General features: G+C 35.9%; 1 protein-coding gene across 1 annotated transcript; it reads left to right on the top strand.

The window, feature by feature from the left end:
- The first annotated feature begins 13,212 nt into the window (after nt 1-13,212).
- LOC149788641 (uncharacterized) lies at nt 13,213-23,773 on the top strand. Its single transcript, XM_089974733.1, has 3 exons — nt 13,213-13,657; nt 19,918-20,240; nt 22,797-23,773. Exons 1-3 carry the CDS (start codon nt 13,585-13,587, stop codon nt 22,872-22,874), a joined length of 474 nt encoding a protein of 157 aa, XP_089830859.1. The 5' UTR covers nt 13,213-13,584; the 3' UTR covers nt 22,875-23,773.
- The last annotated feature ends 1,636 nt before the right edge of the window (nt 23,774-25,409 follow it).

Genomic DNA, 25,409 nt, shown 5'->3' with positions numbered 1-25,409 from the left:
CGCCTATCTAAGAAGAAGGTACATCGGCTGTATTCTGGCAATTATATGGTGCCATTTTTCTGTTCCCAAATTAACAGAGACAGAACACGGAATAGACAACAGGTGTCAGCATGTGCAACGATTAATTATTGTAAACCAGTGGTAACTATTGTTGTTTGTTATGTTTCCTCTCCTCTCCATCACCAAGACCAACTAACGGCACCACCGCAGCTACCTGTAACATGTGGTCTGATGCAGCATTTGGCACACTTGTAATTAGAAAGCCTAAAATCTAATATTAACCTATTGGCCTTCCTGGATATGATTACCTTGTGTGTTGTCTGTGTTATTGTTACTGTCTTTCAAAATAATGTTATCGTTGGAACGGTCAACATATATGACTAGTTTACCTTTGTAACGCGGCGATAGCATACTACCCTAATAACAAGTATTCTGAAAACATGTACACCTTCTCAAGCAGGTAACATCACTGAAGACTACATGAATATCCATACTTTCATAAATAGTCAGTATGCAAATATCGAATTGTAAATTTATACGTATCTCCTTAATATACCATGGAAAATATATCTCCTTAAACTGTAACGCAGTGCTGTCCAACCTTTTTGACACCATGGGCCACTGGAAAATGTTTCTCTTGAAGCCGATGGCCGCAGCAGAAAACTGAAAAGCAACGACCATATAGCTGCTCGAGCTCTGGCGGGCCATTTAAAATCAGCCCGCGGGCCGCTGGTTGGACGGGATTTTCTTAACGTTAAATCCTACTTTCTACCGCTTGCAAAAATATCCGTAGGTATCCCTTTCTGGGCCATTGATACAGATTGCACCCGCTGATCTGGTACCTCTTGCAATCCCAACAGCTGGAAAGACAAAGCAGATGATTTACACAACAACAGCGGTTAGTTTATATGAGAGAAACATAATACCAAACGTTATATAATGCTTCGAACTTGGAAATAAGCCTCAACTAAACGAACTACCTAAGTTCAAATTTTTTTAACACTTTACTGCAACTAAAAGTGTAGCAGATTCCCTGAGCGCAGATATGTGCAAGGTGATGATAGGAATGATAAGAACTTGATCGCCGTTAATTTTCTCTTTCCAGATAAAATATACACACTGCCTAAAAACATCATCAATATGCAGATATTCCTCATACGTCTGTACGTGTATTTTGAATACATCCAATCTCTATAATCATGTTTTATTCTAGATTTTATAAAACTAGTTCCGAAATGAGTTTACAGACTAACACTTGAATGTCCTTAATTAGTAAATTTTCTATTAAAAATCATCAGTGGAGACAACTACTCAGCACGACTATATTTAAAACGGAAGAGATTTATTGGCGTGACAGAACGAAGAGACGATATCATATTTACGATTTCAACAACTAAAAACACACTTTATTAAAGTAGAGATACAAAGCTTGCTAGAATAAAATGATGCCGACACGAAGTGCTAGAGCATTACTCGCAAATGAATTCACTGCAACTCGCATGAGCTTTCGTATTTCTTTCTAGTCACAATAACGTACGCATCTTACAGGTAAACACGTATATCATGACACAATCGGCTGCTTCACAAACGTAAATATTTTTATCAACTAAACATGGACCGGCCAAGAATTAGAGTAGTCAACTGGGATACATTAGCTTACCATCTACAAGAGTTTACAAGAGGTCAGTTCCTTACAAGACTAAGCGACGGTCCAGTAAGAACCTCCGATCCACGGAAAGCTACTGGTAAACATTATCCCATACCCACAGTGGTCAAACCCAAGGATTGAACCCAGGCGGACAGAGAGTATGCGATTACTTTAAGGCCCAGTGTAAGGACTTCAATGTGCCAGTACATGTGTACAATTAAACTGGCTAGCGCAGCGTGCGATGTTTCATGGGAACTAATAATATAACCCCAATTTTCCACAGAGTAATAGCTGAATGAATATTATAATCTTCATCACATTTAAGCTTTTCTTCTGTTGATTTTACGCACATTAGAAATATGTGATAACCGTGAAAATGAAGACTTAATTTCATTTGACTTAGTCATTTCTTTGGCATGAATGTTATCACAACTGTTATTATTTTACAAGGATTCTGGTTTTTTCGTTATTTCGGAATAGAAAGCTTCTAGAACATAGTGTTCTTACGTTCAATATCAGCAGAAATCATATATATATATATATAAGTCACATCATCTTGGTGATGTGTTGATATAAATCACATCCACGCATGAAAAATTTATATTATAAAAGCGACGTTCTTAAAGGTGATTTTTGCTGACTTTGCTGGGTCCCATGTTTCAAGTAGAATTTTCAGTAGCTATTATTCATCGAGTTGCAGTGGCCTTGGAAAAGAAAGCCGTGATATGTTTGGTTTTTGCCCCACCCATGCTGCGAGAGAAAGTAGCAGTATTATAAGAATAATGAAAATGGGACTATCAGCTGGGTCGAAAACCCACAGCTGTAGGAAGCTTATATACGCCAACAAATACCGTAAGTTTTTTATGCAAATGGAGACACTTTCAGTAGGGTTGGTACTTTTGTGCAATCCTTGCCGACTACTTGTAACCTAGGAGTGCACTATATGTTCATAAGAAATTAAAAAATAGCGCTTTAAATGACCTGTGTGTGTATTACAGTTTTCTCACCACCATCACTTAATCGATAACCAATCAGTCTGTTTTCTCACCACCATCACTTAATCGATAACCAATCAGTCTGTTTTCCTCGATAGGTAGAGATCGGTAAACATTCCAGAAAAAAGAATGATAGCTATGTAACTAATATAGGCATGTACCAAAAGGAGTTTAACAAACAAAAAGTACTTGCAATCATATATAGTGGCACATAATCGTCGCAAATAATTATTCACTGTGATTTAAAATTACTTCAGTGAAAATACTTTATATATCTTATTTATAATTACATTATTTCCGAAAGATACAATTGATCCTTTGAATAAAATTACATTTGAAATGACACTTATTTTAAAACATTATTTTTAATCTAAATGTATAAGATTATATTTCACGATGCAGGTGGTAAAAGTTTACAATAAACCCTCTTAAGTACAGGCTGAACCGTACTTGGTACAGCAAATCACGCTGCCTCTGTCACTCCGCCTTCCATTTACAAACATTGACTGAGATATCCTTGATCAAGGCCAGTACTACAGATTACAGTAGTAACCTCAGTGTGTACCAGCTTGTTGAACTAAAGCATGTGCATGGCTAAGGAATGTACGTAAACTACAGCGGTGCTTAATTCCCAGCTTGACATAGGCAAGAACACCAATAGACGACCGAGAATAATATAGATGTTTTCCCGCCTTTTTGCGACAGATTCGCAGATTGTATGAAATACTGATCAAATTCCATTGATGTGGTTACAGCATTCCACCTGTCATGCAATTGTAGTCAACCTTTCTAATCCAAGTTCGATCCCCAGGGTCATGAATCCCTAGTGTCGGATGTGAAATGATTAGAAATAGCATATCAGTGACACAAATCTCTTTGTTATATTTTCTTTCTGTGTTTTTGTTATAAAAAAATTTACTTTTGGGTTTTTCGGTTATTTTTGTTGTTTTTTTTTTTTTCTTTTTTTGTTTTTTTTGTTGTTTCCGACAAATCTCAATCCCACCGAAGAACTAGCATCACCGCCTCTGTTGCCTTTTTTCTGATCTAATGAGATTTGTACACTCGTCTTTACTGCTTCAAAGTTTGAAATGTAATATTAACCCATATTTCCATCTGTATGAGATTACTTCATTACGGCTGTTTGTTCTTAAAACCGTATACTCACTGGGGCAGTGAGCATACACGAATAGTAACCCTGATAACGTTGACTATGATAGTGTCATTACTTCAACAACCTGTATTCTGATAACCTAGCCCGGTTACAAACATGTCCCGAGTCGTCCAATATCCAGGTCATTGATACATAACACAGCAGCACCCCATGAATATAGCGTTCATTTGAGCAGCATACACGCACAGTAGCAAGACAAGATACGGCGACGATATCCCAATATTACGTTGCCACCAGGATTCGTTTCCAGACTGACTTTCTCTCAAACAAAAAATAAGAATGAAGATCCCTAACTGATAAAGATGACTCCATACAGATGAATCACATTTACTTTGCACACCAGGAGTCTTGGGTTCGATGACCTGAATTAGTGCCTGCTAAGACTAAACGTTCCATATCGGTGATAAATGTGTTTGATTGTTTACATGTTTGATAGCTGTTCTATATTCTAAAAGCCAATTCATGTCAATGTCCTGTTATCAATGCTTCCGATAGAGGTTGCTAGTATCGTTTGTAAGTAAGATGAAAAAGCTTTGAAATTTGGTAGTGACCATGTACAAGTAAGAGTGTAATCTAGATTTCGTTTCGTACTCAGTGTCATCGCCGTGGTGGTCTTTACTGGTAAATAGGGTACATTTGTAAATTTGATTTTACACAAATATATCAACTTCGGGAGTGAAATAAATTCATTATATATATTACGAAAAGAAGAAAGACTCATGTTTTATGTATATTATACACTTTTGAAGACCGTAGAGGTCCAGCATTCGTATTTTTGTTTTCCTATTCTTTAAAAATGCGATTATAGGCTGCATGAGGAAATAAGGAATATTAACAATTTATATTAATTTATGACCAAATATAGTGCTGCATTAATACGACTGATCACTTTGTAAAGTTAATATTATTTAATAGTTTTATTTTCATTACTACATGCCATGCAGGATGATAGATTTAATGTTGACGGAGTAGGTAGTGGGTATACTAGACTCATTAGAGCGTTGTAGTATGGAGAGACTTCAGAGAGTAACATCTTTAACAAAATATTGTAACAAGTATGAGATTACATATAAGCAAATGGCTATTTGTTCACGAAGTTTGTTTTTGATTTTATTTTTATGTTTGGGGGTGGGGGTATTTTTTTGTGTTGGTTATACTAGACTCATCACAGTATGGTGAGAGTTCAGAGAGTAACATATTTAGCAAAATATTTTGATGATTAAAACAATTACCAGTAAGAAATTGTGTTTGTTTTCTGTTGAGATTTTTGTTTTGTTGATATTTTTGTGGGTTTTTTGGCGGGAGTCTTTTTTCGGTGGATACACTGAATCATTACAGTGTAGAAGTATGGTGAGACTTCAGAGTGAAACTTTTTTTAAACAAAAAAGTTTAATGTTTATGGGCTTACGTATAAGTAAACATTTTTTGTGTTGATGTTGGATGTTGTTTTGTGATTCTTTTTTTCCTTTTTTTGTTAGTTGGGATTATTCGTCTTTTGTTACTGTTTGTTTTGCTTTTTTGTACATTGAAGAGAGTATTGTGTGAAATCGGCAAGCATCTGAATTTATCGTGTCACTTAATATAGGTTACATTCAATAATCTCATATCAGTTATTTATCCATCCGTCAATCCATCCATCCATTTCAATGAAAACTATAGGCGTGATGAGAGTCCAAATCGCCAATTAAACACCGTGCTACTATATTTAATCAAGAGTTTTCTCCCTTAAAATTTATATCGTTTTATTGTATAATGGTACTGTGTGTGTGTGTGTGTGTGTGTGTGACGCCGAATATCAAACAGAAGCAGGTATGTAAGTTTAGTCACTGGTGATTCCTGTGGAGAGGTGGTTGTAATATTGTAATAAGTTAACCATTTTCTTACTATGCATACTCCAAGATATTTACATACAGTTTTTATATATTCTGATATATTGTCTATGAAGATTACGGAATGCAGGAATGGATGCAGAGGAAACGGAGTATGAAATATAAAATAGATCTAAATATGGATTTGCAATTTTGGGTCGAGAAAGGAAGTTCCAATAAGTGTGATACCGCCACTGAAGTGAAAGGCGTCATCGCCACTATGACGCTATCAATCTTCAGCCACTGATACATTTTAAAATCTCATTTGGAAATATACAATAGGTAAGAAAATTTTGAGTGTTATTGTTTTTTAATTTATTGATATGTATAGTTTATGTCAGGGAAGAAGTATATCTCTTCTAATAGTAACATGGTTAGATTAGTTCTTAAGGACCATACAAGGAAATGCTTTTTAAAATCTGGTATATTCTAGCAAGTTGATGAGTTAAATATTACATACGACACGCACTAATGGATGTTATACTTCAGAGAGAGGGAGCAGTTTTAAACAATACATGAATGAAAATACTTGGATGTAATTATAGATACATAATAAGTCTGGCTTCCTCCGAAAGAAATCACGGCGTACATACTTTACTACAGAATGTTACCAATATAAACCAGTTAAAATTGTTATCATTGAGTCCCATTTAAGGATTTGTTATATATTGACATGTATTTATGTATACACAAGAAATATTATAATACAAGATAGAGATTCTTTATTTCCTCTTCCACTTTCAGTGGTTTACGTTATCCGTCGTCATGACAGCACACATTACCATCATTGCCATTTCAGCTAATCGCTTGACCGCTCCGGTGGCCTAGTGGTTAGAGCGTCCGCCTCGGATGCGGGAGGTCGTGGGTTCGATCCCCGGCCGAGTCATACCAAAGACTTACAAAAACGGTACTAACAGCTGCCTCGCTTGGCGCTCAGCATTAAGAGGTTAGTGTTAGGACTGGTCGGCCCGGTGTCAGGATAATGTGACTGGGTGGGACATCATGCTACATGTCTGCGGCATGATGCCGCAGTGCTAGACATCACTATAAACTGCCACATTGCAGACATCGTAGCGATATGACTGAAAAATTGTTAAAGCTACGTTAAAAATCCAAATCACATCACATCACATCACATCAGCTAATCGCTAATCCGAGAGATGATAATAAGACGCGATGTTCAGGATCTTCGATATCGTTACCCATCGAAATGTTGGTGATTTTCTACTCTCATTAAAATGGGCTGGTCATTTTCAACGTTTGTTTGTGTTATTTCCTGCTGAGTCTGTTGTTTTTTAAAAAAAACTAATTTTAATGATGCAATGCCTACCCATCTCTATTACGTAGCTATTGCTTTCTTGATGTCAGGAAACCTCATCCGTGTGATGTGAATATATCCTCTCACAGAGGACAGACTTGTCAATTAGACAATGTTGGTTGGTGCGCCTCGCTGCTCCTACCCGGAATAGTCACCTTTCTCGTAGACGACAATTACGTCAGGACAACGGAGCAAGGTAGGAGGAGAACAATTGACAATAATGAAGTGTAACTGTTGCATACTTTAAAAATAATTTTCGATAGCAGCAATGCCTAGCCAATCGCTATTGAATAGCTAAATATTTCACTTAGGTGGGTAGGCTGTACTGTTGAAACCGATCAAAAGCAGGATATGACATATACTCACCTTTTGAGGGAGATATCCACTATACTGGATGTTGGAGTTCCTTTGGGCAATATGTTGTGTTGTACCTATTTGTCTTAGGTGAGAAAAGACATATTGGCACTCTTTTGTGCTAAAAGATGTTGGTAGAAAAAGGAAAGACTAGCATATAATCTCAAATTTACTTGTTCATGACGTCATCCAAAAAATGATTTACGGAGGTCCAAGAGATAGCGACGATTTGTTTCGCGTTGGATTCTAATGTAATAAAGGAGGCATCTATCGGTAAGAGGTTGAGAGGTTTTTAATCTTAGTGATCATCCACTACAAGTGACGGAAGCTGAGTTTTGACTGAACCCTTCTGAGGTTGAATAAGTCATGGACCCTTTGTTGTCCTTGGAAGCATTGAGATATAGTATGGTACCCAGACATGGCATACCAGCCTATCGTGATCATCCCCGGCCCAGAGTCTGCTGAAACTGTGGATCTCTATGGGTATTGATGCAACCAACATAGTTGATGCTGGTAACAATCCCTGTTGTCAAAAAAAAGAGAAACGGAATAGAAACAGCCAGTACCCACAAGCGGTCAGTGTCAAACGCACGAATCCCACTTCAACTTCTCGCAGACGGCAAGGAAGAAAAAATGTTTTGTGTTAAAGGTCATTGAAAGAAGGATCACCCAATGTTTCGTATGATATTGTGTCAAAACCGCAAATACAGGTAAATTTCCGTCTGGATGTTAGAAAGCGAAAGATACGTGTCTCTGCAGCTCAGACGAATTAATGAGATCGCAAGATGCGAATCCGAACCAGCTGCCATGACACGGATTTAAATGTGTTGGAAATGGCAGCTATGTAGACCTTTATAGTAAATACTAAACATTCTTTGTTTCGGACAAGAAGTAAAATAACCCAGGAAAGGGACTCATGCAGGCACAGCTACGCCCTCTATTGCACCAATAACAGAAGACCCTCCACTGACATCTAACGCCTTGAATGCATAATCTCTTCAGGCATGAATAATGCAAATAGAAGAAAACTATTTTGACAAAGGCAAAGTATCTGATGACAAAACACTCTAAGCACCTTGTGTCATTCTTAATAGTTTAACATGGATCGGTATGGTAGAATCACCAACATGATTGGTCTTGCACTGTTTGCCATAAAGAAACGAAAAAATCAAGCAAAACAAAATCAACAAATAAATTATTTCTCTACTTTACAAAGTAACAATTTAAGAGAAAACTATATAAATTGTGAATTAAATCCAAAACATACTCCTAAATATTCTATGAAAAGTCACAAAAGTATGGAATTTTCATGATCTGTTACAATAATTTCGAATATCTTGAACTATCCTGAGACATGTATTCCAGAATTAAAACACAAAACAATGATTGTGTTCAGGTAGACTATGACCTTGATATCGGACAAAGTCAGCTGAACATTACAACTTTGTATAACCATATAAGACTATTATGAATTTTTGAAAGTAGCCAACAACGAAATGCCAATTAAATATTCATAATACCCAAAAATACATCAACACAGTCTCTAGCGCAGCATATGTTTCCGCTCTTACGTTTTTCTGAATCATGATTTTGATACAGGTATTTGGGGTTTGCAACTGATCTGCAGTGTGGCTTAGACATTGGGGTTTTAAACAATCCACGGCCAGGTTTGGACACGGTTTTTACAATTGATTCTAGACCCGGTTCGGACTTTGGATTTTACAATGTATCCACGGCCAGGTTTGGACACGACTCTTTATCATTGATCCTGGGTCTGGTTCGGACGTTGGGGCTTACAGTTTATCCACGGCCAGGGTTGGACGTTTTGGTTTGCAATTGACAAGCTGCCAGTACTTGTAAAGCAGAATTTGTGTTTATTTGCCAAAAGAACGTTGTATCTCTCTTTTTAAAGTGTAGCCAATGTAAATGTATGCAGCATCTGCAACTTATCAATGGAAAGTCAATGCAAAACAATACTGAACAAAATCTCTAAAGAAACATTTTCGCACACTGACACAAACATACACACACACACACATGTTTATACAACGGTATTGTGACACATAATGTTGTTCCGATTATGGATTATAATCGATCATTAGTGGGTTGGACAAACCAATAATATAATCATTGTGAAACTCCATAATCGATTGTGTGTAAAGGGAGACTACTTCGTTTTAATTGCATGCAATACACGAACGTTATTGAAACTTATGTGTAACTGGTAAGCTATATAGGACTTCCAATCCACCAAAGTTTATCTCATTTATTTATTCGCGTCACAACTTATAAATATAAACCTTATCATATTCAGTAGGTGCAATTAGGGGCAGATAATCGTGATTGCATGATTAGGCTGTTACGTTGTTGAGTTAATAAATATAACACATTATGATGATTTGTTTCAGTTTGAGTATAAAATCCTTTATAGTATTTGTAAATAACCAACAAAGAAACCAAGTCCTTCTATATTTCAAATTATAGACACGTCATATTTGAAAGAAGCATTTTGGGATTGCAACAGTGTTTCAGTTACATAAGACTAATCAGTCATAAAAAGTTGCTTTCATTAAACAAAGATGTAGAACAAAAATAACACAAGACAAAATAGTTTGATTAAATTGTTTTAATGAAGTTAAAGTTAACATGTTATTAAAAGAAATGACTCCCGTACATTTATCAACATGTCGAACTCTTTAGCAACGGTATAACTATATATAATAGAAAAAAAAAACTTCTTAGTAACCCTTGATTATAATCGATTATTAGTTGGTAATGTTGAACCGATTATCGATTATGAAAGTCTGACTGACACGTTTAAAGTGCAGCTAACCACTACTGTTATTTTGTGGTGATATAGCATATTTTTTACAAAGAGATTAGATGCTTAAGTAAAGTTGAGTACATGAATGTTTTATTAGAGCCACTGTCCCTCAATGGTTAAGGCGTTGGATGCGCCAGCAGAAGGGATGCGGTTCGATTCCCAGTGTTAGACAAATCTGGGTCGCTACCGTTGTGTACCCTTAGGCAACTCCACAAAAGCCACATTAGTGTATTTCGGCCTGCACGATTTAAATCGAAAATAATAATTACTTTGCCGTAACATATCAACCCGATCAATAATTAGTGATCATTAATAGCAGTTTCTTTTATATACAAGTGTCTTTTCTGACTGGCATTACAGTAATTGGATAGAAAACATGTCAGCCATTGGCAGCTAAAACAGTATACACCCACACTTAATGCACAATGGGCTTTAGAAAATCACACACTTCGATCAGATAAAATAGATCGCTTTCCGGTAGTGTAGGCACAGACTGTAAGGACACATACCACGTCGAGTAGTGATAAAAGATCATATTACATGTCACCCATAAATTATCCACTTCAGCATGTTACCCTTTTGAACAACTGCGAATTTTCCCCGATTGTGAAGGACAACTTTATCAATGCATCCTGTCAGTGGAGCGTGGTAATACCAATATACAGGTTTATCTCGGTAGTTTTTTTCGATGGTACCTACGCGGTATGTTTTCACTATGTCCGTCAGTAAGGAATTTGCATACATTTTCCAAGCAATCGTTTAACGAATTTAACGATATGAACTGCAAGTTTTCATATTTCATGACAAAATAATTATAGAAATTATTATCATAGTTTTAGAAAATCGTTGTATTTGTCTTAAATTAATGTTGAATGTTGCAAACAATACTGCAGTTATGATCATTTTAATTGCGTGTCACGTATGCTTACTTTGGCCAAATGTGATATTATGAAACAACATAGGATTATATCAATTGTTGAAACATTTTGGAATATATACAGAAGGAAAATATAAAATCATTTCCTATCATATTTGCTACTGTATTGCGTTATTGTGCTTTGTTTACTGGCCCTCGGACAAATATCGTGTCAGTGTGTTGGCCTCACAATCTAGTTTTCTTTGGCTGCTATATCAATAGTGTAGCGATTGGCTTCTGTGTCAGCACTTCCATATTTTTGTCATCAATCTCTCCAATGTCAGCACATTGTCCTTCACAGGGTGTCAGCAATAGCGTATTGTCCTTCACAGGGTGTCAGCAATAGCGTAATGTTCTTCACGTGGTGTCAGCAATAGCGTAATCTTCATCACCCCAATTTCCTTATAACTTTTAGATTACAACTTATGCGGCAAGTGACATACATATAGCAAATTCAACTAATAAAAGGTACTTTTCATTTCATTTTGTAGGGATTGTTGCGATTTTATTTTGAGTTAATATATTGTATTGCACTTGACATCAAGGTAATTCTTTCTTTAAAAATTATAAAACGGATATAATATGGGTTTAACTTCCCATAAATCACCGCGGTACAACATTTGTCATAGTATCCAACTCTACCGCATATTAATATTGTCACTACGGTTTTCAGAAATGCTTTGACTTGGTTAATGGTGGTCAGCAATACCTTGACATAGGCAACAATGGTCAGCAATGCCTTGGCATAGTTAACAATGATTATCAATGCCTTAGCATGGCTAACGGTTGTCATCAATACTTTGGCATGGTTAGCAATGCCTTGGCATTGTTAACTGTGGTTAGCAAGTGTTTGGCGTGGTTAACAATGGTCAGTATTACCTTCGCATTGTTAATACATGTCTGCAATGCCTTGGAATCGTTGACAGAGTTCATTAATTCCTTGGCTTGTTAAATAATGGTCATCAGGTCCTTGGCATTGTTTTCAATGGTCGTGAGTACCTTGCCATGCCAAACAATGTTCATTTATCTATTGGCGTGGTTAACAACAGACAATATTTTCGTAGAAGCTTACTACATCAGCTAGTTGCTAAGCTATACCAACGAATCGATAAAACACGATGATAGTACTTAAAACAAATAATAAGTGAAGTCTAGACAACAAATATGGCTTGACAATATATGGCCAGTCGACATCTTCTCTACTATCTCTAGTCTTCTCCCGAATCCTAAGACGTTTGTATTAAAGAAACGAGGCGAGGTCGCTCAGGTAGTTAGCTGGCTGAACTCGTGACTAAAAGAGTGCCTTTCAAATCCTACCATAGGATTAACTTGGGTTGGTTACTGTGTTGTGTCCTTGGGCAAGGCATTTCATCCCAATTGCCTTGACACTAAGTAGCCTACTTGAAATGCTGAATGTGAGACATCAAACAAATGCCCACGTTGAATGAAAGAGGTTTCACTTTGTTAAGAACGTTCTTACAATAAATACTGTTATCAAAAATGTGCCACCAATAAACAACACCATATGAATGCTAAAGCGTGTCCACAAACTGTTATAATAGAATATTATAATATTTTTCTTCACCGATTCAAATGTTACGAATTGGTGCGTGGCGAATAAAAGGAATAGAAAGTGACAATAAAATAATTATTCCAGGTCGATATTGTGTTTTTACGCAATGCTACGCTCTCAAATTAGCAAAATGTTTTTAAATAGCTTTTTTTTTTGTTTTTAATGTTTTTCAGGTATTGCTTTAACTTTTAGTTAAACATTGCATGGCCCCAAAAAAATGGGTCAGTGATCTTTTCTTCAAACTAATCTCATGTTGCAAATGCTGCAGTCCAGACAATATATGCTAAACCCTAGCCAAAATACACTCAGTTTCCCCATATACCTCTTCGATAGTGGCCCGGGTAGTGCCATATACGTCAAAGGGTTTGGATCTGTAGCAATCAGGGAATATCCCCATACGTCAAGGGGTTTGGGGCTGTAACAAACAGGGAGTATCCCTATACGTAAAAGGGTGTGGATCAGTAACAACCAGGGAATAGCCCCATACGTCAAATGGTTAACATCTGCAACAACCAGGGAATAGCCATTCAATGGGTTTCGACCTCCAACTTTTGTGCTTAAACTAACAGATAGCAAGCATTCAAGAAAATGTAATAGTTTTCATGTTTAATTGGTTATTGTGAACAATTCAGTAACAGTAATACGATACCCAGGGTACCCGACATGCTTTCTACTCAATTTGCCGAGAACGCTATCTTAGTGTGAAAAGAGGTTCAGGTGTCACGTATGTACCACTCTCTACATGTGCAAGTCTAATCACTCTAGGCTTATGTTCACCTTGAATTAACGACGAGGATAATGACTTCTTAAATTGGTTGTCTAATAAGAACCTTGCATGGTATTTGGGTGATACATGTTACAAATGTGTATGCAATAATGTTTGGGGAGATATTTTCGAAAGTGTGAAGGGAACTGGTATGGCGACTCGGACTGGTATGCCGAAACAGACTGATACGCCGAAACGGACTAAAAACCAAACAGTTGTAGCTGGTATTGAACTCTCTCTCTCTCTCACACACACACACACACACACACACACACACAAACAACACACACAGACACACCAAGTACCGCCATTCACACCCATTTATGCTTACATAATAGATACAAGTTTACTTACCTGTATTAGTAAGTATGTTAGAAATCTATAAGATACGTATATTTCTTATAATATATAATGGTTGTTTCTCCTTCCGCAGAATGCAAAAAGTACTTTGGATGAATCATCATAAACTCAAAGATAGCTTTTTAAATCCTTCGGCTTATACTCTACCTCCAAGTGTTTTGTTCAAACTATGGACCTAAACAAGAAATTTCCCAACTGAACATCAGTAATGAAAGCGTTTAATCGTACAGATAAATGTATAGTTGTGTTGTTTTAAGGCGAAGGTGGGTGGGTGTGGGCATTGTTTTGTTTGCTGGGGTTTGGGAGGGTTTGGGCGGTAGGTTTTCTTTCTTTTGTTTTGTTTGTTAACGTACGGCAGTCATAATCTGACACATGAAAGTTGTTGCATGTACGAAAAGGCATTTAATAGTTGTAATTACGAAAGAGCATTGAATAGTTGCATGCATCAATGGGCATTTAAGAGCCCTAATTACCAAAGGGCATTGAATAGTTGTTGGTAACAAAGGGCATTGAATAGTTGTAGGTAACAAAGGCCATTTAATAGCTGTAATTACCAAAGGGAAGTGAATATTTGTATGTACGAAAGGGCATTTAATGGTGATAATTGCCAAAGGGCATTTAATAGTTGTATGTACCAAAGGGCATTTAATAGTTGTATGTATAAAAGGGCATTGACTAGTTGTATGTAACAAAAGGTATGAATAGCTGTATGTACCAAAGGGCATTCAATAGTTGTATGTACCAAAAGGCATTGAGTAACTGTATGTACCAAATGCTTTGAATATATGTCTGTACGAAAAAGCATTTAAAAGTTTTATGTACTAAAGGGCATTTTTATAGCTCTATGTACCAAAGGGCATATAACGGTTGTATGTACCAAAGTGCAATGAGCAGTTTAATGTACCACAGAATATTAATAGTTGTACGTACCAATGGGTGTTTAATATTTATATGTACCAACGGGCAATTAATATTTGTATGTACCAAATGGCATTGATTAGTTGTATGTACCAAAGGGCATTTAATAGTTGTATTTACGAAAGGGCATTTAATGGTTGTGTGTACCAAAGGGCATAGAAAAGTTGAAAAGTACCAAAGGCATTGAATATTTATATGAAAGAAAGGATATTGAATAGTTTTATGTCCTAAAGGGCATTAAATAATTGTATGTATCAAAGGGCATACAACAGTTAGGTGTATGTACCAAATGGCATTGAATAGCTGTATGTACCAAAGGGCATTGAATAGTTGTATGTACTAAATGGCATTGAATAGTTGTATGTACCAAATGGCATTGAATAGCTGTATGTACCAAAGGGCATTGAATAGCTGTATGTACCAAAGGGCATTGAATAGCTGTATGTACCAAAGGGCATTGAATAAGCTGTATGTACCAAAGGGCATTGAATAAGCTGTATGTACCAAAGGGCATTGAATAGTTGTATGTACCAAAGGGCATTGAATAGCTGTATGTACCAAATGGCATTGAATAGCTGTATGTACCAAATGGCATTGAATAGCTGTATGTACCAAATGGCATTGAATAGCTGTATGTACCAAATGGCATTGAATAGCTGTATGTACCAAAGGGCATTGAATAGCTGTATGTACCAAAGGGCATTGAATAGCTGTATGTACCAAAGGGCATTGAATAGCTGTATGTACCAAAGGGCATTGAATAGTTGTATGTACTAAATGGCATTGAATAGCTGTATGTACCAAATGGCATTGAATAGTTGCATGTACCAAAGGGCATTGAATAGTTGCATGTACTAAATGGCATTGAATAGCTGTATGTACCAAATGGCATTGAATAGTTGTATGTACCAAATGGCATTGAATAGCTGTATGCACCAAAGGGCATTGAATAGCTGTATGTACCAAAGGGCATTGAATAGTTGTATGTACCAAATGGCATTGAATAGCTGTATGTACCAAATGGCATTGAATAGCTGTATGTACCAAAGGGCATTGAATAGCTGTATGTACCAAAGGGCATTGAATAGCTGTATGTACCAAAGGGCATTGAATAGTTGTATGTACCAAATGGCATTGAATAGTCGTATGTACAAAAGGGCATTGAATAGCTGTATGTACAAAAGGCCATTAAATATTTGTATGCACCAAAGGACATTGAGTAATTGTATGTCCCAAAGTGCATTTAATAGTTGTATGTACCAAAAGGCATTGAATAGTTGTATGTACCAAAAGGAATTCAACAGGTTGGTGTATGTACCAAAGGGCACTGAATAAGTGTATGTATCAAAAGGCATTGAATATATGTATGTACGAAATAGCATTGAATATTTTTTTATGTACCAAAGGGCATTGGGTAGTTGTATGTACCAAAGGGCCTTTAATAGTTGTATGTACAAAAGGACATTGAATAGTTGTATGCACCAAAGGGAATTGAACAGTTAGGTGTATGTACCAACAGGCATTGAATAGTTGTATGTATCAAAAGGCATTGAATGTTTTGAATGTACCAAAGAGCATTGAGTAGTTGTATGTACAAAAGGGTATTTAATAGTTGTGTGTACGAAAAGCATTTAATAATTGTATGTACTAAAGAGCAGTGACCAGTTAATGTACCAAATGGCACTGAACAGTTAGTTGCATGTACCAAAGTGCATTAAATAGTTGTATGTACCAAAGGGCATTTAATAGTTTTATGTACCAAAGAGCAATTACCAGTTAATGTACCAAAGGGCATTAAATAGTTGTATGTATGAAAGGGTATTTAATAATGGTATGTACCAAAGGGTATTGACTAGTTGTATGTAACAAAGTATTTAATAGTCGTATGTACGAAAGAAAATTTAATAGCTGTATGTACCAAAGGGCATTGAATAGTTTTATTACCAAAGGGCATTAAATAGTTGTATGTACCAAAGAACATTTAATAGTTGCATGTATGAAATGTCATTTAATAGCTGTATGTACCAAAGGGCATTGAATTATTGTATGTGCCAAAGGGCACTGAGCAGCTATTTGTATCAAAGGGCATTTAATAGTTGTATGTGCGAAAGGGCATTGAATAGTGGCATGTACCGATGATCATTGAATGGTTTTATAAGATCGAAATACATTACAAACGCGTATTGCTGAGTCCTTTGTGTTTACTAAAATTATTCTAATTTTCTGAAAGATAGTCTGTGCCATTCTTGTTGTTTCATTTGCAAAACAAACAATTCAAATTTATATCCGGTTCGTCCATCAAGAAATCAAGATCGTATTGTGAAAAAAAAAAAAACTTGTTGACGTTTGAAAATAGTTTTTTTTTTAATCTCAGCTTTGCCCACATTTCAGGTATAACTTTCACAGTGTTCTATCCAGAAAGTTTACAAGCAGACGTTTGTAAGCCACAGTGGTAATTAATTTACGTACATAAATATAAAGATAGCATCTGTCCCTAAAAACGTTAATAGGAAAGTGTCAATTCTAATATAAAAAGTTATACTGGAACAAAACCAACACTTATCATGAGAGTGACAAAAACCTGTCGTCTGCTATTTTGTTTCGATGTATATTTTATAATATTTTCCCCAGAGTCTAAAAATATGTTATAATCTTTGTAAAATGTTTTTAATCAATAATAAAATCTATAAGTTGTAAAATTACTTGAACGCTGATGACGCTATATCCTGAAATGTCAATTGCTCAATCGCTGATAAAGAGATAACAACTGCTCATTTTGCTCATAGACAGTAGACCACGTTAATGTTCTTTCCTCCCCCCGTTTCCGCTACTCTCCACTTCTCATGGGATATTTGGCATTTTTTCATTGTAGAGCACGTAGAAAACAAGTTAAATGAATGAACAAATGAATCCTTTACCGACGAAATACAGAGATAGTTACACTTGCAGATATAGCGACTTTAATTTTATTTAATTTTTGTTTTGCTTCTAATATTACTGGACATTTATTAAACTATATGCTGTATCTATCCGAACTATATTTTGTTTGTATATACAGATCGGTTCGGCTTAATATCTAGAACTAAGTGAACTGCCGAAGATAAACAACTACCTTTTCTATGATCCACATATATACAAGATTTTCTTGTATTCTTAAGCCTTGCGTGTAAAGATGTGCATGAACATCAGCTTACACGTTGACGTGCAGTTAAATATACTCGCGATATTCAATATTTCATATTCATATGATGTGCAATATTAACATTCACGTTATGTACAATACTAAATATTCACATGATGTTAAGTATCAATTATTCATTGTTATACAATATTAAAAAATCACGTGATGTACAATAGTAAACATTCACGTGATGTACAATGATTAATATTCATTCACTTTCAACACCCACCTTAAATTTCACGTATTTGTTTTCCACATTTCGTATGCAAATGGCATCTTCCTTTTGTTAATGCCTTATGTATACTCTTGCATATACTATAATGAAACAAACTATTCTCTCTCTCTCTCTCTCTCTCTCTCTCTCTCTCTCTCTCTCCCCCCGTCGGGTTTTGGAAACTACTTGACTTCGAGTTTATGAGACAAATCAATGCGAATGTTCAATAAAGATATTACGCGTAGGTTTAAAGAATGATATTATGGTTACATATTGCGTTATTAGCGACTGTTACGATCATAAAAGTTTAATTTGAAATATTTAATCACAAGTTAATTTACATGTATATGAAGCTGCCCATTCCTTTCTACTTACTTTGAGATGGATCCTAGGAATTGGGTTTGTCACAATATATGTCAGCTTATGCACTCATCCCATTTAATGATAATGTCTTTACAACCAATGGGTTTTTAGCGGACGTGTAGGCTACACAGGTGGGCAGGAACTAAATGGTCATCTGAGTGTAATCGATTAATTCCTTTAAAGGAGGAGTAAATTATGATTGTAGTAAAAAACAGTTCAAAATTGATTTTTCCAGAAATATAAAGACGAATATTGTGTTTCAAAAGCTAGAATTTCTAATCAGCAAAGTGTGGATTTGATAATAATATATTCCAGAATTAATCACATACTCATTCACACACTCGTCCCTCGTAGTGACTCGGGTAGCGCATACGGCTTCGAAGAGAGAGAGAGAGGCACAGCTAATGGTATTGCAGCATTACATGTGATATCGTTCCATGTTAGGCCCGATTCCTTCATTTTTTTCGCTATAGTTCTAGGTGAAGTTTCTTTTGGCCAACACTTCTTTCGACTCGCATCCTGGATGCAGCAAAAGGCTGTCCTGGGCGTGCATCTAGTGAAACTCGGCATATATGTCCCAGTCATCGCCATCTTCTTTTCTTAACATTCTGGACAAGATATGTTGATTGTATCCTTTGATGACGGGCTTCATTTTTAATCTTGTTTATATAAAATATACCAAGAATCTTCTTCAGGCACCTGTTTTTAGAAAATTGCAAGATTTTATGTTATTCTTGATGCTAGCTTCCATCATTCAGTGCCAAAAGAAGTACCCGGACGACACTGCTTCGGCCAAACTTCAGCTCGGAATTGGGTGCAAGTTGTTTGGACTTCCATATGTGTTTCACCATACCAAAGATTTATTTTGATTTGCTAATTCATTTTGCTTCGCCTCTCTCCGTAGCTACATACACTTTGATTGCAAGGTATGTTAATTCCTCTACCTCCTATATGACTTTGTTATTCACTTACAAGAAGTGATTATTTTATTGACAAAGCATATATTGTGTTTGAAAATGGCGCTGGATGGGGCAGGGCAAATAATGACATATAGGGTATGATTTATCAACACTTAAATAACGTAGGATATACATTTTTCTTCCAGAGTTAATGTGGGTTGCAATTATTATTGTTAACGCATGCTATGATGTATTCCCAATCCCAAGGTGACGATAAAAATATGGGTCGCGATGACCTTCTTGAGTCGCAGAACGTCACCAGGAGTTTTCCATTTCTGAGGATAACAAAATGTGAAAATTGGGTCGTGAGGCTCAGAAAACAATTTTTAGGGACGTGTCCAAAACAGGATGGGAACAACTAATGTATACAGATGATTTGGAAGGACTAATTTCTTCCCAGCTTGCCATGATCATCACCACCACCACCACAACTACCACACTAATAAATATTGATTACTTCCCAATTACAAACTAATTCCTTTTTTGCAGGTCGTGATAGTACAAATAACAGGACAGCATTACTGGACCCCCGGAATGGATTGTACAAGTATAAACCTTACAAACCTGACTTTACAGATACCAAACACAGAGAGTATAAGTATAAACCCTACAAACCAGAGTACAAGGACCCACTAAGAAAGAAAATAGAACCATTCCCATACAGACCATATGTGTCAGAAGTGGGATACAAGAGTTACTTTGATTATCAGCTACCCAGGAAAGATCATCTTTCAATTCAAAATGAGGACGAACCTAAGAAAAGAGCAAAGCTAGCACGTGCAGAAGACAAAAATAATAATCTCGAGCTAAAGGTGAGCTTTTCTGCAATATCTGTATTATCTCTTCAAGACATAATAGTACTGCTGCTGCTACTACTACTACTATTCCTGCTACTACTACTGACGCTACCATTGCTACTACAACTGCTACTACTACTTCTACTGCTACTACTATTACTTCCACCGCTACTACCATTACTATTACTACTACTGCTACTAACGCTACTACTATTATTACTACTGCAATTGCTACTGCTAATATAATGAGATCCTATGCGTTATACTGAATGTGACCTAATATAATATGAGATCCTATGCGTTATACTGAATGTGACCTAATATAATATGAGATCCTATGCGTTATACTGAATGTGACCTAATATAATGAGATCCTATGCGTTATACTGAATGTGACCTTCTAATATAATGAGATCATATGCATTATACTGAATGTGACCTTCTAATATAATGGAATTGTATGTGATGTACTAAATGTGACCTTCTGATATAATGAGATCCTATGTGATGTGCTAAATGTGACCTTCTAATATAATGAGATCCTATGTGATGTATTAAATGTGATCCTCTAATATAATGAGATCCTATGTGATGTACTAAATGTGACCTTCTAATATAATGAGATCGTATGTGATGTACGGAATGTGACACTCTAATATAATGAGATCCTATGTGATGTACGGAATGTGACCTTTTAATATAGCAAGGTTATATGTGATGAATTGAATGTGACCTTCTAATATAACGAGATTATATGTGATTTACTGAATATGACCTATTATAATGAGATCCTATGCGTTGTATTGAATGTGACCTTCTAATATAATGAGATAATATGCGTTGTACTGAATGTGACCTTCTAATATAATGAGATGCAATGCGTTGTACTGACTGACCTAATATAATGAGATAATATGCGTTTTACTGAATGTGACCTTCCAATATAATGAGATCCGATGCGTTGCATTGAATGTGGCCTTCTAATATAATGATAATATGCGTTGTACTGAATGTGACCTAATATAATGAGATCCTATGCGTTGTACTGAACGTGAAATTCTATTATAATACTATCCTTTGTGATGTGCTGAATGTGACCTTCGAATCCCAAACATTCTGAAAAATATACGGACAATTTGCCTTGAGATATAGTTACCAATTTTAAGAGTAGTTGTACAAAAATAAATTCAGATAATCTGTTAGACAATTTTTTGTGTCATATTTGGAGTGAAGTTAAGAATCTTTATTAGTAATTTATTATACATAAAGTAAAATGATTCATTAGAATTGGAATATCCCCTTATGTTGCAGTGCTTTACTTTGTCAATCAATGTCTTAATCTAACTTAACAATAAAAAAGAATGTATTTTGCATTAAACTTCATTTTCTGTTTTCATACATCCAAGGACACGTACATTTCTAAAAGTACATATGTTCTCATTGACCTATATTTATTTTGACATTTGTCTGACAGTTCAAAATGGTGTAGTAGAAAACCTAATTAGCCTGTACCATAGTTTCCATATCTGTCTTTTCATCAGATACCATATAACTATGTCTGTATACAATTACTGAACGCTATACAAGCATATTTGCGTTGCTCATGTAGTCACCACCCCATAAACACATGAATTAACAGCATCGACACAATATATATAGTATAAATGACTTAACGCACAACATCATCTGGAAAGATATATTCATCTGTTTTAATAAAGGTCTCATGCTGAATTGAAAAGACATTTTTCGACAGATTTTCACAAATATCAACCATAACAACTTGCTTGCGTGGTAGAAGTATATCAATGCTGATAATAACGAGTATCCACCACAAAGACTATACATATGTATTTTTGCAGAGTTTGTAAATTTTAAGCATTTAAATTTTTTATTAATCGTTTTTGAATTTTAATTGCAGTTTTATTTGGAAAGTCAATATTCATTTCAACATTTCATGTGACTAGCTTTAATAATAAACTTGTATCATTTTAAACTATTGGATATGGCACAATCAGGACTATGGTCTCTACAGGTTTTCTTACTAGTAAACGTTCCACTGTGTCCAAATCATAATGAACCATATGTTTATATAAAGTTCTTTCAAAGATGAACTTGTAATTGACTTTCCGGCAATTTTGTTAGAGGCATGACTATAACAAAGCATCGTGGTATATATCACATGTTTCTTTTCTGGATCAATACCAATGTGTCATTATCCACTGTGTACTATCTCCGAAAATTACATAAATAACCCCAAACAAATAATACTCTAGGTTTCAAGAATAAATAATTACCTTTAAATCAATATCAAGAATATCGAAATAAAATTCATGTATCACCACCAAAATGAGAGTGGAAAATTGCCTAAATAAAGACCTCGATTACATTCGTGAATATTTGAACGGAAGTAATAATTGTGACCCGAGCCCTTATATGTCTACTTTTTCCACCCCACCTCAACCGGGATAATTTGTTTACAGTCTTTTATTGAAATTTGTTGAAATAGTGAGTAACGAATTTTCTATCGTAGTTTGTTCTTGCGAAATTGTCTATTGTTATTTACTTTTTCAGGAATTCGGATACTCACCGTTATTTGCAAGAAAGTCTGTTTTCCAGTATCATCGTTTCGAACCGCCATTAGACTGGTGATTTAATACTAAGACAAATGGCGAACAACATGTTTTCTCTGGCAACAAAGTGTGGATGGGAGCTGTCTGTATATATGGAACTCCCCAACGCATCTGAGATTAGGCCTACGATGCTATTCTTCAATGCGTTTCAAGTGCTGATTATTTGTTTGAAAGGGATGTGATCTTTGATTTGTTTTATCCCCATAAGCATTAGAATTCCTTATATTTTTTATCTCAACCTAGTACTTGAACATCCAGCCATCAAAAGCAACAGAATTTGTACCGTACAATTTAAGTTTAAACAACACTCACATTTTTTATGTGAAAGATATTTTCTGTTTCCCAGGATACTGTACCTTGCCAAGTGTTTTAGAGCTTGGAGTTGCCATTAACAATTTATAAGTCATTATAAATATATAATGTTTGAATGTTATGTATTTTGCTTTTTCACTGTGTGATTGACTTTTGTCCTCGATTGACGGTAGAGGTTTCGCTTGCCTGACTTTTGTTATAATTGTGGTTCAAAACTGTGAACGGAGTTTGGTCATATCCTTATTTGCAAGGGGAAATCAGTGTCGGCAGTTAGGAGAAAAACTGTTGTTGTGGAGAGCGATGTCTTCAAATGCAAATGAGCACATGAAACGCTTTATCAAGTTGAGAAAGTTTGGGTAAAGTTCCTTGCCCAGGAAGACGCAACTGGCTTCGATACAGCCTGGTCTAGACATAAATCAAACCATTTTGCATGAAATTTCCCATATCTAACATCCAACAATTATCGATGACAACGTCCTTCAAAGAAAGATTCAAAAAGGCATAACCTTTTTCTTTGTAACTTCGCAAAGTGTATTATCTTGATTGAAGTTTATACGATAACACGGTCGTGGAAATGCTGATAAAATATAATTGTAACTGGCTTAATCCTCTTTCCACCGTAACTCCAACCCCCATAAAAAGCTGTTATGCTCAGTAAGCGTGGCAAAATTTGTGAAATTATAATTCCACAGACATAAGGACCGCTCAGGTGGCCTAGTGGTTGGAGCGTCCGCCTCGGATGCGGAAGGTCGCGGGTTTGAACAGCGGCCTTGTCATGCAAAAGACTTATAGAAATGGTACTAACGGCTGCCTGGGTAGGCGCTCAGCATTAAGAGGTTAAGGTTAGGACTGGTCGGCCTGATGTCAGGATAATGCGACTGGGTGGGACATCATGCTACATGTCTGCGGCATGATGCCCCATTGCTAGACATCCCTATAAACTGCCACACAGCAAACGTCATATCGATATAAATAACGATTTGTTAAAGCTACGTTAACAATCCAAATCACACACACACACACACACACACACACACACACACACACACCATATACATCAAATTTATCACTGGATATTGGCATCCCTCACACAGAGCAATTTGCACGTGGTTTTGTCCTGTTATATACACCTGTCTCGTGCATAACTTAATGAGGAGTAAATCTCAGCCAGTGTGCATACCTTTACCATTGACAGTTTAACATTCTTTTATCGACTTCCACTATGTAATGAAAAGATTTGTAACTGATTATATATATATATATATATATATATATATATATATATATATATATATATATATATATATATATATATATATATATTCATTCATTCCGTGGAGTCGATGATAGCTCTGTGTGTGTGTATGGGGGGGGGGACTTGATGATGAAATATCACCTGAGAAAATAATGGACATCTATATATTGGAGGGATTGTATATATTTTACCTATATATTTAATTGTATATACCTTATAAAATGGCTGAAGCGTATTTACATCTTGTGCTTATTAGGAAAGGTTTTTTAGACGGTGACTATAAACCGCTACCATATAGCCAGTAGTGTGCTTACATGTCATTATATGCAACGACATACATACATACATACATACATACAGCCCCGCCCCAATCCCCAAACACATCCCTTACCCCCACCATGGAAGTAGGAACGGATCTTGTCAATCGGCTGTCAAATGAACTTTTGTGGAAAAGAAAGAAAATAACAATGAAAATAATGCATAGCAACATGAGAGAATCATGCCAAGCATTATAATTACTTGAAATTGTGCCAAAAATTAAAAAAGAAAAAAAAAAAAAACGCCGACCAGCGAGTGTTACACAAAGGACTCTGCCCTGTTTCTCCACGCACTACTTCGACGACGCCTTGCTGAATGGATTTGTACTCCAATGTCAACCAGACGTAGCTATTTAACTCACAGTTTGATACAAGGCAATATAATTAGTTACAGCAATGGTGTTTACCTTGGTTTACTCGATACATTATTCATGTCAAACGCTAGGTCACGAACGATTAAGATATAAATACCCCACGCCTATCAGTGATTATATGTCTGACTTTGAAGTCTATGGAGTCTCAAAGAATACATTAACGTAATTTGTTGATTTACCTTTAACAAAGGCCACGATAACAAAACTAACCAATTGAAATAATATAACAAGATTTAATATTGGGTTATTGTTTACATAGTGCGTCAGAAATCTCGTCTGCTTTAAGTGAGTTTAGT

Source organism: Sinohyriopsis cumingii, chromosome 11 (assembly GCF_028554795.1).
Source record: "Sinohyriopsis cumingii isolate HCF-2022 chromosome 11, ASM2855479v2, whole genome shotgun sequence".
NCBI lineage: Eukaryota > Metazoa > Mollusca > Bivalvia > Unionida > Unionidae > Sinohyriopsis > Sinohyriopsis cumingii.
This window is presented reverse-complemented; position numbering and strand designations above follow the sequence as displayed.

Bases quoted from the DNA above. Each gene is read 5' to 3' on its own strand.
- LOC149788641 (XM_089974733.1), top strand. From the start codon at position 13,585: ATGGCGACTCGGACTGGTATGCCGAAACAGACTGATACGCCGAAACGG. The intron at 13,658-19,917 runs GTATTGAACTCT...CCTTTTTTGCAG, and splicing joins AAACCAAACAGTTGTAGCTG to GTCGTGATAGTACAAATAAC. The intron at 20,241-22,796 runs GTGAGCTTTTCT...TTACTTTTTCAG, and splicing joins ATAATAATCTCGAGCTAAAG to GAATTCGGATACTCACCGTT.